At 38.9% G+C, this 15,085-nt stretch overlaps 1 protein-coding gene across 1 annotated transcript in view; it reads right to left on the bottom strand.

The window, feature by feature from the left end:
- Positions 1-6,520: 6,520 nt before the first annotated feature.
- Positions 6,521-15,085, bottom strand: part of C5H14orf132 (chromosome 5 C14orf132 homolog) — a gene marked incomplete at its 5' end in the record, with an annotated part of 43,490 nt that continues 34,925 nt past the window's right edge. The window contains one exon of the mRNA XM_048070438.2: positions 6,521-14,667. Within this exon, the coding sequence (XP_047926395.2) occupies positions 14,443-14,667 (225 nt within the window). The remainder of the gene's footprint in view (positions 14,668-15,085) is intronic.

The following is a 15,085-nucleotide window of genomic DNA, read 5'->3' as shown; positions in this document are numbered from 1 at the left end:
AGTCCAACCAAAGAAACTATGATGTCATCCTCTGACAGCCTAATAGATTGCACTAAACCAACTGAATCAACGAAACCCTATAGTTTGTGTAACAGACACTAAAATCTGTTACTTCAAAAACATGCTGTCTTGAATCTGATTATTAGAAAGGCTTCCAGCTTGAGAAGGTAACTCACATAAACAGTTATAAACAATATGTGAAAGAACAAACACGAGGCTAGATCTTGACAGTGACAGAAAGCAAACCAATCCTGTAGTTGTTTTACAGATTTTTTTAATGAAGTTTAAGTACATAAATCATTCAACAGATAAGACTGATGCTTCAAAATGACTTGGATGGTTCCATAAAATGTTTGCTTTCTGAATTCTGTCATCAGTGTTTCCATCTTTTTAAGTTCTCATATCTCTGCTATGGAAGCTGTCTAACCAAGAATCTGGGATGACTTAAATTTGTTTTGGGACATTGCCCAAAGGATAGCTTGTGTGCTGGTCTCAGGCAGGCATCCCATGCTGTATGAACCATAGGGTTCATCTGTGAGGTTCAGAGCATCACTGGACAGAAATAATTAATATTTACAGACTAATTTCATGCCCTTTCTCTTTCCTTCTCCTTCTCCCCCTCAATATTCAGTTTCATTGGAGCACTTACCTAAATCTAGAGGAGAGCAGTTCAGGCTCCTCTTCTCCATGTGTGGCTGTGAACTCACACTTCTGAGGTGACAGCTGCACACACCGAGCTGTGGAATGCTATTTGCCATAGTCCCTTTTTAGCATTCAGCCCTAATTAAATATTAACTGGGTGAGAGACAGTGAATGTAAGTGGCCTAGCAGTTAGGACAGTCGGCTGGGAGAAGAGAAGCTGAGTCTTTCATTGTTCCTCTAATCAGTGATCTCCTACTTTAAGAAGGACAAGATGAAAAGCACCAATGTGCAGCTTTTCAGTCATGGTTTATTAACATAGCCACTGCAATTATTTCAAGTTTCCCACTAAATACTACCCAGATTTCCAGCTGAAGAATATGCATCTGAAAAAAAATTGAAAGGCATTTATGACTTCTAGTCAATTTTACCTATAGCAATAAGAGATGTGGACTGGATACTAACTTTTAGACATCTGCCCTGAGTTGAAGTGAGATTCAGAGAGGGAGACACTTCTTTTTGTATGAAAACAATGATTCACTTCAAATATCTAGAGCCAAGCAATAACTCTTTTTCAAGCCAATCAGGAGAAGAAGAACCACAGATGGCACAGTAGGAACCAATAAGACTGGGTATGATATGCAGAACTCTCCAGCTGACTTACCTTCTCATCCAGTGTCAAGATCTGATGCAGAAATGACTACATTTCTGTTGTTTAACCCGAACTGTTAACCACGTGGATCCTGTCATTAGCTGAATCTCAGGGTATGAGTTATGTTATTAAAATTCTCATCTGAAAACTTCAAGGTGATACAGTAATAATTAGTTCTTGGGTTGCATACCCAGCCTTGAGTGCTTGTCCTGGTTTTGGTTGGGATAGCCAAAAATTAATTTTCTTCATAGTAGCTGATTTGGTACCATGTTTTTGATTTAGGATGAAAATAATGCTGAAAATGCAACAATGATGTATTAGTTGTTGCTGAGCAGTGGTTACAGAGAGCCAAAGACTTTTCTACTGCTTATGCTGCACTGCTGATGAGAGGAAGGTTGTGGTACACAAGTTGTTGGGAGGGGATGCAGCAGGACAGCTGGCCCAAGCTCGCTGAAGAGATATCCTATGTCACATGGTGTCGTGCTGAACAATAAAACTGGGGTGAGTTGGCTGGGGAGGCTTCTGTTGCTCCATCGCTTTGGAACTGACTGGGTCTTGGTCAGCTGGTGCTGAGCAATTGCATCATACATCACTTGCCTTTTTTTTTTTTTTGCTTGTTTGTTTTGGTTTTGTTTCTATTCTTTTATTTCCTCATTTTTTTTTCCTCCTTCTTCCTTGTTAAACTGTCCTTATCTCAGCCCATGAGTTCTTGCACTTCTCTTTTCAATTCTCTCCCCCATCCCACTGGTGTGTGTGTGGGAGGCAAGTAAGTGAATGACTTTGTGGTGTTTAGCAGCCTGCCAGGTTAAAGCACAACAGTGCTTCCCCTGTTCTGTGTCAAGATGGAAAGGATGAAGTCCTGACCATGTAGTCAAGCAAGACTAGGGAACATACTGTTCTCTCCCTAACCCAACAGTTCCCTGACATCCAAGCTAAAAAGTAACTGTGATGTGCTTTAATGAGCTCCCCAGTCTGGACAGGTGAGGGCCTGGAGTCTTCTGGCTGCAAAGTGTTTCTCAGCCCAGAAGCATTCTTTGTATGTCTATGCCAGGCAATGGAAACAAGGCTTGGCCAGAAGGATTTCACATAGGAGTTGGACAAGGAGCCTTTCATTGCTGTATGTTATGCTGAAGGTTATGGATTCCTGTGCTTGAACTGAATAAAATAAAAAATTAAAAATTCTAGAGAGGGAGAAGAGTTTTGAAGACTATTTGTACACTCTTCACAGAAAAGTGGAGACTTGAGATATCAATTCTGGCGGCTTTTCAGTACATTCTTATCACTGGAGAGAGCTGAATGCATTAGAACTAAATTAACATGATTGTAAGTATGCTACATAATGTGGCAGAAGAAAATGACTGCACTGACAAGATACTATGCTGGATATGAAAATAAAGTCCTGTCTTGCAGCTCTTGGTCATGAAAAACTTGCAACATTACAAGGGAGGTGCATGAGGAATGAAAAGTGAACTCCACTGACCATATCCCAAGCATAAGTTATTCTATAGTCACTATTGTCACTGAAGTGCCAGTCACAGAATTGCTCCTAGAGACTTGTAGCCTTTCCAGCAGGCCACAAAAAGCACAATCTATATCCTTCAGGGGGTCAGTGGGAATAAAGCTTCTAGGCAAAATTTGCCTCTCTGAACTTGTTTTTTGGTTTTGTTTGCTTTGTTTGTTTTTTAATCTTGGTTTTGCAGTACACTTCTGTATGTGGTATGTGCATACAATAGACAATTGAGATCTGCAGTGCAGTAAAAATGAAAGTTTAGGGTTTTATTTATTTCCAGTTGTTGAATGGTTTTACGTTCCGGAAATCTAATGTGGCTAATATTGTGTGGTGGCATTTTCCCTGGCTTGTATTATGCCAGAGAGGAAATACTCAAGTAGATTAGGAGGGACGTTATGTCACTTCTATGCCAAATTTACTCTGCCTTTTTTGAAAAGCAATGCTTCAACACTTGATTTAACATTATTTTCTTCCAGTGATTCTTTCCTGTTGAATTGGACGTGTTACAATGGATGTCATGTACCACACAGATTTGAAGGATGAGCTTCCTATGTCTCTGGACTGAGTCATAAGGGCTCATCTGCACAGATAAGCAAGGGTAGCCTACAAGCCGTAGTTATTCTGCACTAATTTCCAGGTCAGCTGTGTGTGCCCCACGTTGAAAGGACTCAGCCCATTTGCCATCCTTGGTCCCAGCCCAGTGCTGTGCCCAATCCTACCAGAAGTGCACAAGTTTCTCAACTGAGCAGCCCTTCTGTGGTTTTCTGCAGTGCTTGTGATGACTTCCTACAGTGCTCAAGTAATTGATCGGTTTGAAGAAGAGCTTTTTAGACTCCTAAGTCATCTATTCTCTGCACAGCTGGTTTCTGAGACAGCTCTTGCCTGCTCAGCATGAATTAACACATGGTAAGGACACAAGCATTGAATGAAGAAGGGGTGGTTGTTGAGTGATAAAGTAAGGGTGGCTCACATCTAACATAAATCAGCTTTGCTGGGGGAGGCATTCATAACCCCTGAGCTTGAACATGAAAAAAAAACAAAAACGAAAACAAACAAAACATTTTCTTCATAGAAGAGACACTAGATTATGAATAAATTCAGTGTAATTTTGGTGCAGTGTTCTGTTTACTTATTGTTATGTTTAAAAGTTACTTCAATGGCAAGATTATAATGCAAGTTTTAGAATATGAAAGTATAATGTTGTTTACAACTACACTTCTACATTATACCATACAAAAATGCTCTGACTTGTCATAGTTATTTCATTTTGAAATTGGACAAAATATTGTGAGTTTTTTTTTTGTACACATTTAGAATGGATTTCCTTTTCCAAATCTACCTGAAGGATAGGAAGTCTAGATTGTAATTGGAAGATGGAAAAAATCAGCTTTCATCTTAAGTACCATACAATCAGAAGAGAGGCAACTGGGACGACAACCTGAAGAATGAGCTCTCACACCTTCCTCTACAAAGGAAGCAGGAAGGTAAGGAAAATTCTTACATGGTCATAGTCTGAGTTTGACTCTAAGAGACTCCAGTCAAGATGTATTTCAGAAGATGGGTCCCATCTGAAACAAAACCAAGCCAGTAAATAGTGAGCAGAAACTACAAGGGAAGTTTGCAAAGACAATAGAAACTAGAAGGGCTAAAGGAAACTTGTGTGGTTATATAGGCCATTAAAAAAGAAACACAAACAAAAGTGTGAGGCTTTCAAAGGAATTAATGGGTACTTTGATTTCCCAGAAAGTGAGAGAAATAAGTACTTTGTAAGTACCTTCTTTGCATTAGCTATTATCACAGAGGACTTTGAGGAATATTTACCCTAACCATTTTCTTTTCAAGTAATAAATGTTGCCAGAGATCAGAAGAGTTTGGGTATTAGCACAGAGTAAGAAATGATAGAGTAGAAAGATTAAAAAAAATAAAATCTGAGGTGCTTGGTAGAAGAGCTGATCTGCCAAGAAAACAGAACAGCTCTGTTTAAAGTTGCTCACTGCATTGGAGGCCGAGGGAATAGGTCACTTTACCTGTGCTTTAATGAGCCACTTAAGACCAGTAGGCCTTGCATTTGTAGCCAACTAGCATTTATAAGCATAAAATCTTTGTAAGTCAAAATAGAAATTATAGGACAAACTTTTTCATAAAACAAGCATCCTTCTTTCCTTTAACATCCATGGATTATCTGAATACGTAAAGGAAAATTGAGATCCAGATGATCCGATATACTGAAATTACAAAATGCAGCTTTGTAAACTATAATACAAACTTTGTGGATGATTTGCTTAGCTCAAGATGAAGCTGTAACAAGAAATACAAAGCAAAACTCAAGCTCCCATTTGATTGCAATGTTTCTTTTATCACAGCAGGCACTGAAATGGAAAGCAGGCTGTTTACAGAGGTACTCCATCAGTCCCAGTAAAAGCAGTATATATGCTGCAGTGAAGTCACAAATTTATTCCAAAATTAATTATTCTGTAGCCTTGATAAAACCTTAACATAGCTTTTGACAAAGCAAAATATGGCAGATGAAACTGTATAGTGGGCAGGATGTCTTTGGGCTAAAAGACTAATTCTCCTTCTTAGTCTTTTTTCAAAAGAATTTACATTAGTGTACATTAGCATCCAGTTTGTTTATGTAGATGTATAGTTCCAAAATTCTGAGCAGGTTTTATTGATCTGAACACACATAGCTGAAGCTTTATTTTATTACATGACTGATGTTTTCCTCCTTGACTGCTCAACAGGACATTCTCTTCCATTTCTAAATTATTCTCATTTCTAATCATAGAATTCTAAAATGAACAGATATTTTATGATTCTGATAGAAAATAGAAAATAGCAATAGAAAAGTGACTTATAATTAGATGTCACTGTAGCGTAGTAACTGCACTTCCTTGCATTCTGATGGGTAAAGTCTGGAATATGTTATGTGGCTAGATTGATAAAGACTGGGAATAGGAAAAAAAAAAAGTGATTTCTATGAAATCTTGTCAGACTCACTAGTAGGATTGGCATAGGCAGCTTTGTGATGTTCTGAGTTTGATTCATTCAAAGGTAAGTCAAATTGTTATTCAAAACTGTGCATAAGAGGTTACTTAGCATGTTGTTTTGTCATTTCCTCAGTCAATCTGAGTGTACTTGGCTCACTGGTTCCCGTTTGGTAATCGTAACGCAGGCAGGTGTTAATCTACATGTAGTATTGCATTAGCACAACCAAATGTTTTCCTCTCTTCCTCTTGCCACTGTTTGTCTGTATGGAACTTGCTGAAGAACCTGCGGTGAGGTCTGAGCCCTCTCCCTCCCAACTAAAATCCCCAGAAGTCTTCTGAATGGCTGCCCTAGGACTGGAGTTTGCAGGAGTTTGGGGCCACAATCAGAAAAATGTCCATGCTGCATGTTGTGACAGTATGGTCATGCTAAATGGAGTGAGCTGGGACAGTAATGACTTTCACAAGGGTTCATGGTATGAGGGCTTCTGAGCTGAAGTCTGAGGAAGTTAAGACTCCTCTTTTTTTTTTTTTTTTTCCCTTGTCTTTTCTTTGTGCCAAATATGTAATAGAGATTGTTACCAAAAGCTGACAAATCATGCAGATTTGTAAATTGCAACAAGTTATTAGTGTCAGTATATCACTGGAGGTAACAGTAATTAAACTGATGCATTTACAGATTTTTAAATGCTGTCAACTAAAGAGAATAAAATGAAAAATCGCACATTGCCATCAATTTGAAGAACTTTATCCCAAAACACAATTTCCATCTGATGTTAACAAAACGTGTCATTTTCATCATAGTAAAAGAACAAACCAGTACCAAGTACATACATAGTGAAAGCAGTCAATAACTGTGTAAGAATATAACAGGAGCAGAAAAGAATACATTTCTGTTAACTAAACTTGCTAATTAGAGAAAACGGGTATTTTTTTAAGAAGTTTTTCTCTTTACAGATAGTTTCACATTTCAAGAACAATTATTACAAGAGCAATTTTTTTTTTCTGTAAACCAACCCATATACTACAAAAACAATACAAAGAAGCCCTGCAAATCTGTTAGTGTACAAAACAGGGTAGCAGAGACAAAGAACAAGAGAATTAAACTGTCCAGAATTATTATGAAAAAATAACAGTGCATTCTAAAGGGCTCCTGTAAACTTGTTTTACATGAGCTGAAGGATGACATTTCCAAATAACTGCAATTTTGCGAGAAGTACAGATGCTTTCAAAATATCACTATTTAGTTTATCATGGGGAAAAACACAAAACACGAACAATTAGGCAATATTTGAGATGAGGTAACAGAAAAGTAAATGTTATAAGCTACCTCACAAAGCTAGCTACTGGATTTATTTACATTAGTTTAAAACTTCATTGAGGCTTTGCACTTTATTCCTTCCCAACTTTACAACTTCATAACTGAAAAGGTCTTTACTGGAGAAAGAACATATATTTCTTCAGTTAGGTGCTCATACAATAGAAAAAATAGTGCAACTGTTCGCTACATTAAATACCCTTCTAGCATATCTATCAAAATACTCAGTCTTGTTTTCTTTACCTTCTCTTTTAAAAAAATAGTGTTCTGCTCTTTTTTTTTTTTTTTATTATTAGGGAAGTGTGGACATCTTTAGATGTGTTTAAAATAAAAAACCAGCAACCTGGAGCTAGTCCTACAAGATGTTCCACTAAAGCAGATGTTATATACAAGTGTTATTAATCCAGTTGTCTCCAGGTGGAGGCAAAGGTCCCTCTGGACAAAGCAACTTGCAGGCTCCGGAACTTCAACCATTCTTGAGAAGGCAGTAACTGAAAAGAGTTTTAGGCCTAAATCTTGTAAATAGTTTAATCTTTTTCACTCATTAATAGGACTGAACTCCACAAGAAATGCAACGTAACCTTAATGACTGCTGTTCAGAAGGCTTGCCAAACAATACCAGAACAAGCATGGACCGATGAGGAGGTTGCTCAACACTTTGCAGTTCTTAAGGTACACCTCATTTTGCTCAAAAAAGATTTGGAAATGCTCAATCTGACTGTAGCAGCTTTACCATGCATCTGAGAACTTTAAGTGTGACTAGATTTGAAATACCCATGGCTCAGCACATTGTGCTTTTTCTTTACTGACTAGAATAGTGGTTCATGGCTGTGATGCTACAGTAAATCACACGGGGTTTTTCTACCTTTTGTGGTGCTTTTCAGTGCCCATTTTCAGCCCCCTTCCCTTACCCTAAGTACTTTAATGCTGATTAAGATTTGCTAAGAAATGAAAGCGATTTGGGGCGGGGAAAGCTCAATTACTGATGCAGTAATAATTTAAAAAATAGGAATTTCTAAAAGGTACCTTAGGGTTGTATGGATACTGATGATAGAGTTACAAAGATTAATGGCTACAGCTCACTTCTGCTTGGGGGAAATACATTGCAGTTTGCTAAGGCATATAATGATTAAGATCTACCTACAGAAAGGGACCTTATTTTACTGATCTTTGTCTTGTGTTCCTTTGAAGGTCAACAGAGGTGGTTAAGGAGGGCTGAAGAACATTGTTGACTTCCAATTGCTTTTGTTGGCTTCCAATTGCTTATGTGCTCTCATGCCAGGGAATGAAAAGATGATGGAGAAGAAAGATGGAGAAGACAAGGGAAGAAATAAAATAAAGGCATGGAGACACATGGTGCCAAGAGATTTTAAAGGGATGGATGAGACTTCACATCAGGGTATTTTGGGAAGGTAAGAGGAATGACACACTCTGAAGGATCAGGTAGTGACATTTAAGACATTCCTGAAAAATTATTTGTCTCTGTTCTCGACTTTTGCTAATTGTGGTTAATAATAATAAGACATTCTGAGATTTACTGGCATAAAGCTGCAGAAAAAAATGAGGTGATTCTACTGTACAGATGATACTTGACTCTTTAACATGCCTTATGTAAGAAACCTGGGTTTTTTTTTGTTTTAGCAGGGAGACTAATCAGCACTTTTCAGCATTAATCTTATGTATTCTATCCACATGGGAAGCTTCCTCAGTATTTTCTACAACTGAAAAATATCTTTGCTAGAAGCCTGCACTGCAAAGATAAGAGTGGGTAGCATAATGATCCAAAGACTTCTGAAAAAGATGGAAACACTGGTTGTGCCTATACAAAAGGGCATTTACCTTGGTACCAACAGATCAAGTTTGCTGATGACACTCAGGTAAACCTGCCTTTGAAGCATTCCGTTGAGATGATTAGACACGACAGGTTTGTATTACCATTTTATTTCCATTACCTGTCTGCCTTGCATTAATTCCTAAAACAGGTTACTGCAACTGTAGATCTGGCCATGTTGTCTCAGTGTAAATATTCAGGTACAGGCCAGAATGGGACAAAATTGCCATGCATTTTGTTCTGCAAAGGCACATATTTCCCTGGAGATTTCTGGGCAGAGAACTGGAATCTTTCCTACTACTTTGTGCCTGAACAGCCAAAAAGTAAAATGGGACATGGTTTTTTTTTCCAACCTGCTAGGATTTCCCTACATCCCCATAGACAAGGATAGTGGTGACTTCATTTTCACTGTCTCGAGTCGGAAAGACAAAGTAAAAGACCAAGAGGGGCTGTATGAGGAAAGACAAAAATCAGATAAAGAACAGTAGGAAATTTTAAGACCTCTGAATATTTTGATATTTTTTTTTAAGTGTGTTCCCAGATCAGGAGCAAAGGGCTAACTACTTTTTAAACCATTCCTATCTCGATCTTACGATGACTGACCAATATACTGAGTAACAAGATACCTAATAGAATATTGATCTTCAGCTCTTCTTCTGCTAAGGGCATAAATGCACTTGGTCCCCTGAGGATAAGCAAGCTGTAAGACAGGAGGGACACGCTGTACCTGATGGTTAGCTCACTCAGACTGTGCATCCAGAAAGCCAGAGGGGCAGAAGAGGAGTTAATGAAGCGCTAAGCTCTGCTTGTCAGAACCCTGATGTCTGACATTACCATCAGAGACCTGACTGCCCTTTTTCTTTCTGAGCGTTAGCCAGATGAAATCCAGTTATCCAGAGCTCTAAGTGCTTTAAAAGCATAGAAGCATTTTGATCTGTGATTTTGATTTTCAGCCTATTTCTCTTAATAATGGAAATCAGCCTCAAAATGAATAATTTTCCAGATTCTACTCTGTGATTAGCCACAGGAAGCCCAGCAAAATTACCCTGTATAAATGGACAGAGCTACGTGAAATTAATAACTCTCAGCAGCCTGCAGAGAAATGTGAAAAGGATATTAAGAACTGGAATAGTTCGAGAATAACAAAAAGAAAGCTTCTAATAATAGACAAAATGCATAACTCCCTATAGACTAGACTGCTGTTTTAATTTGGGTCCCAGAAAGAAAGGCAAATTTTCCCTTTAGCTCCAAATGGATGTACGGGTTCAGACTAGAATGGCTGGCTGCTTCTATTCATTCTTGATTGGGGTCTTGTTATTACAGGCTGCTCAGCAGTTTGGTGGGATGCTGATGACCCTCAAGTCCCATTGCAAAGAAGGATTTTGGAGAGTGGATTTCATTACTTCTGAGGTAACTATTAGCTCATTTTTCCATTTAAATGGCTAAATATGTTACGTGTAGCTGTTGAGTCCCTCTGTTACTGTTGCATCAGTTTCAAAATCTGTTCTGTTTTGCAAATGCATTGACATGGCAATACATGCTGCTCCCTCACTTTATTTTAGGGGGATATTAATATTGTGGACAAGAACAGGTGCCTTGCCTTGGAGGTAAATATATAGCAGGAGTGGCTCTAGGAGTGGCCTCGCTCACATCTCCCATCTAATGTGCCTTTGCACCTACCTCCAGAACTGTTCAGCCTTCAGTCTCACAGAATCACAGTCATACAGCATCCTGAGTTGGAAGGGACCCACAAGGATCATCGAGGCCAGCTCCAAGCTGAGTCTCCTTGCTGTGGTGGCTGCACAGCTGCTGTGTCGAGCTGCTGGCTGCTTAGAGCAAAAAAACAAAATTCTTAAGTGACAGTTTGATTATCTGACATGTTGTCGTAGATCCCTAGGGGTCATGGCAAGAAAAGACTTGTGAGGGCATCCAGTCTGTTCCTCTGCATCCCATGGATCACTAATAAATGCAGAGCAAAGGCAGTATGGCTTGTGCTTTCAGGATGATGTTTACAACATAGCTAGGGGTCTAACACTGCAGGTAGGAAGTGTTTTTCTTTTGTCCACTACAGAACAAACTCTGATCGGGATCTTGTAACTGTTATATCTGTGCTGGATGCACGTACTTAAAGCATAGATCTACAAGTGGAATCCTGCTCTAATGCTGATGCATGAAATGCTCAGCAAAGCACAGAAGCCTCTTCAGCTTTTACGGAACAGCTCAGGGGAATGCATTTGGACTTACTCATCACTCCTCAGTGAGTGACAGCACTTCTCCAGCTGCTTTGCTCCAAGGAAAGGAGTAGCTACAGTCCTCTAAGTCAAGCTATGTTGACAGTTCAGGATATAACATACACTCACATAATGAAGCAGTAATAACACATTTCACAGGACCACACCTATGAAACATCTATCATTTCTTCTCCCCTCCCCTGTGGTCTCTCTGAACTTAATGATGGATGAGTCTCCTTTTTTTCAGTGCTTGAATTTTAGCCTTCCTTAGCCTCCTAGGAGATGTAAGAGGCTGTAGTAGACCAAGTCAGAATGCAATATCCAGAAAGATACAGTGTTTATCCTGACCAAAGGAGATCATAATTTGAGCCAGCTCTGCTCACTTTAATGTAGGAATCTTTTATCACCTGACAATATATTTCAGCAGCAGAAAACTAACTGGACAGTTCATTTCTTTACCTACAAGATAGGAAATGCTTGCACTTGCTGCCTGCACCCTGTTTTCCATGTCACCCCATCAAGCCAATTACTTTAATTAAGGTTCTGTCTGGCTGCTTTTGACAACTCATCCTCTAATGATGATGATCTGGATGAGGGAGGCAGAACTCATTGTCTTCCAACACTCCTGCAATTACTATCAGTTTCACATGAAAGTAGGACACTTTCTTTGGGAAAAGCAACACAAAAGCATCACTCAGGTTCATTAGCAGAATGGTGGTTCTTTGCTCTTCCCTCTGTAACGCGCTTCTTCAAGGGTGAAGAATTTAGTCTAGTGCTTTGAGAAAGAAATGTAAACATTGCTAATTGCACTTAGATCAATATTCTAGGAAATTTAAACAAAGCACTCCACCGGCAAAGTTATTTAGCAGCAGAATAATCCCATTGGGCAAGTACCATAGTGTCAAACTGGTTTTTAATCATGGTGAAAAAAAATTTGCGCTTCGTGCACAAATAATGCTTGCAGGATCTGGCATAACTAATTAGAGAGCCTATTGAAACGTTGAAGAAAAAAACATAAGAAAAGTCCACTGATACAATTACAAAGGCAATAGAATATCAGAAAAATGTATTTTAAGTAATATTTGCATGTTTGCATACCAGATCGTGTCCTGCATGATTCCAGTTTTGAGACCTTTCTGCAGCCTTCCAGCCTCACTTAACAGTTTACTTTCTGCTCAGAGAGGGTAAAGAGGCATAGAAGAACAGGAGAAGTACAAAACCTATTCAGCTCCTTTGTGGTTGATTATTATTATTATTATTATTTCTGTCTGCCTATGAAGGGGCAAACAGCTATTTTAGGACTGTGAATAGCATTACTTCTGTATCATTCTTAAGACTATAGCTATTTTATTAGACAGAATTTGCTTTCTGTGCATCTGAGTTTCCAAAAGTGTGCTTCTCAAACTTTTTTTTTTTCCCCCAGAACAGATTTCTTCTATTCTCAAACATCTTCACAAAAACCTACCTCCAACCAGTGAAATACCTAAACACAGAAGCTCCATTCCTCAGGTGAGTTGTTGTTGTTTTTCTCATCCCCAGAATAACTTAGTCCCTTTTCTCCCTCCTGCTATCTGTTTGTTTGCATCTTTCCAGCTTTAAAAGCAAGTTCTTGAAGACATGAAAAAATATACACAGTGACTATTGAGCGATTCTAGATACTGGTTTGGGGCATGCTGCTTTGATTCATGTAAATGCTCACCAGCCCTGCAGGAAAATGGGTCTAAAGAGAAAAGAAGGAAAATCCAAACCTCCCTTTACATTTGCCAGCTCTTAGCCCAGCCTCAAGCTCAGTGGCAGGCAAGTGTCAAAAATAGTCTCTGTGCCTTCAGACGAGGCTTTCTGGAATTAGCATACTAGTTGTATGAGGCAGAAAACTGATACAGCACATGCAGACTTAGAGGAAGAATTGGTCTACTACTATCTCAAAGTTCAGGTATTTTATGTATTTTGTTTTGTTCTAGAGGGAAGACAAAGATTTCCAACAGAGATGATTTCCCCCCCCTCAGGATTTTTTAATCTCTGTAACATAGAGGGCTACAGCATGTTTTGAAAAGATACAGCTCTTAAAAGGAACTGCTGATAGGAAGAAAGCAGTGGAAATACTGTTCCCCAACAGAACAAATCCAAATGATAATTGGAGTCCTTACTTAATGTAGGCTACATAAGAGCCACTTCCAGGAGCCTCACCAGAAGCCAGAGACTTACTAAGACTGAAACACGAGTATTTGTATATCTGCCACATTTTACCTTTTTGTGCTCTTTCTAGCCCAGCACATATCAACACTTGCATTCACTCCCTTGTGAGCACAGAAGTCTCATCTTTCTTCCAAATCTATTTTTCTCAGAAACATCGCTTACTATTTGGCTTCACAATGTACCTTTGCTATGACTATATGCTTATGAAAGTATAACTTCTGTGGAAAACCTGGATTACAAGGAAATATGCTGGAAAGCATGATATCTGTCCTTTGTTTCCTGGAAGGAAAACTACTGTTGTCATTGTAGTCCAGTATCCCATCCCTACACAGAAACAGGTTTCACCCTTCTTCCTCTGAGAAGCAGAGGGGTTGCAGACCAGTCACACCTTACAATAGCTGTGCCTCCTCCTGCAAACAGCAGGCGTGCTGAGCGTCAATTCCTAGATTGTCACATCTAGTAACTGATAGTGAAGGCAAGTGTTAATAGCTTACATCTGCCTGTCAGAGCGTTAGACACATTTTGAACACAGCATAGTGTATGCAAGTGCTCAAGACACACCTGTGATGACCTTGTACTGCATCAGAACTGAGCCAACGCCTACCATTTACTCCATCCAGAAAACTAAGATGGTCAGCAAATATAACACAGAACAATTTCATACAACATTATACCACAGTAAAAAATGCACAGAAAAAGCTGACAAAACCCAGAAAAGCTGCTAGAAAAATCTAAGCAGTAGAAAATAAGCACTTTCTGTATAAATCTCAGTTTCTTTTGGATCCACTATACCCACACTGGTCTCTCTTTCATTTCCAGACGAAACTTATATTTGCTCAGCTCTTGATTAAAGCTTTCACCTCCATACAATTTGCAATTGCATCCAAACTTCTGCCATCAAGATTCATGATGATTAACTTGCATTTCATTTCCATGATTGTGGTAGCACTTAACCAACAAAGTCCCTACCTATACGTATTTATATAGATATACATGTATATATACACACGTACATACATACACATGACAAATAGTGTTGCAGTTATCCTCTCCTCCAGTGTTCAGAGTGACAGACATCCTAGAAGGTGAAGGCATACACCACTCCCACAACCACAATATTTCCAATTGTTGCTATGATTGCAATCCATAACAATATGGCATCGTTTGAAGACCGCGATGTCTCTTCGGGTGGATTCTGCATGGAAGAAGCTGCATGGACATTGGCTGAGGAGTTAAACAAGGAGTACTCTGTACTAAAGTCCTCATTTGGTGAGTCCATAAAGGCTCCTCCCATAACAGGAAGCTGTGAAGAAGGATATGGCAAAATTAGATTGAAAGCCAATACTTGTATTTGTTTGCTCTCAAAGTTATTACAAAAGAGTAAGCACCAGCCAGCCTGCAAAACTACTGAGATTTCATGTACTTGGTGCTAAGCTGTCAGGCATATCACATACACTTTACATTATTTTTTTTTTTCTGTTTCTGTTAGAGTCAATATTATTGCAGGACAACTATGTATAGTGCACGTAATATATGTAAGAGCTAACACGCAGACTCCAAGTCAACCTACACAATTATATGAAATTAAAAATAACAGGTATAACTATCCACAATGTACTCACATACCAAAGCATAATTTTACAGCACCATGATTGTTTTGTGACTATGAGCAATGGACTCATATTGCTCAAAGGCCTTGAGCAAGCACAGTGAGGATGTGA

The sequence above is a fragment of the Anser cygnoides genome, chromosome 5, assembly GCF_040182565.1.
Source record: "Anser cygnoides isolate HZ-2024a breed goose chromosome 5, Taihu_goose_T2T_genome, whole genome shotgun sequence".
Classification (NCBI taxonomy): Eukaryota; Metazoa; Chordata; class Aves; order Anseriformes; family Anatidae; genus Anser; species Anser cygnoides.
This window is presented reverse-complemented; position numbering and strand designations above follow the sequence as displayed.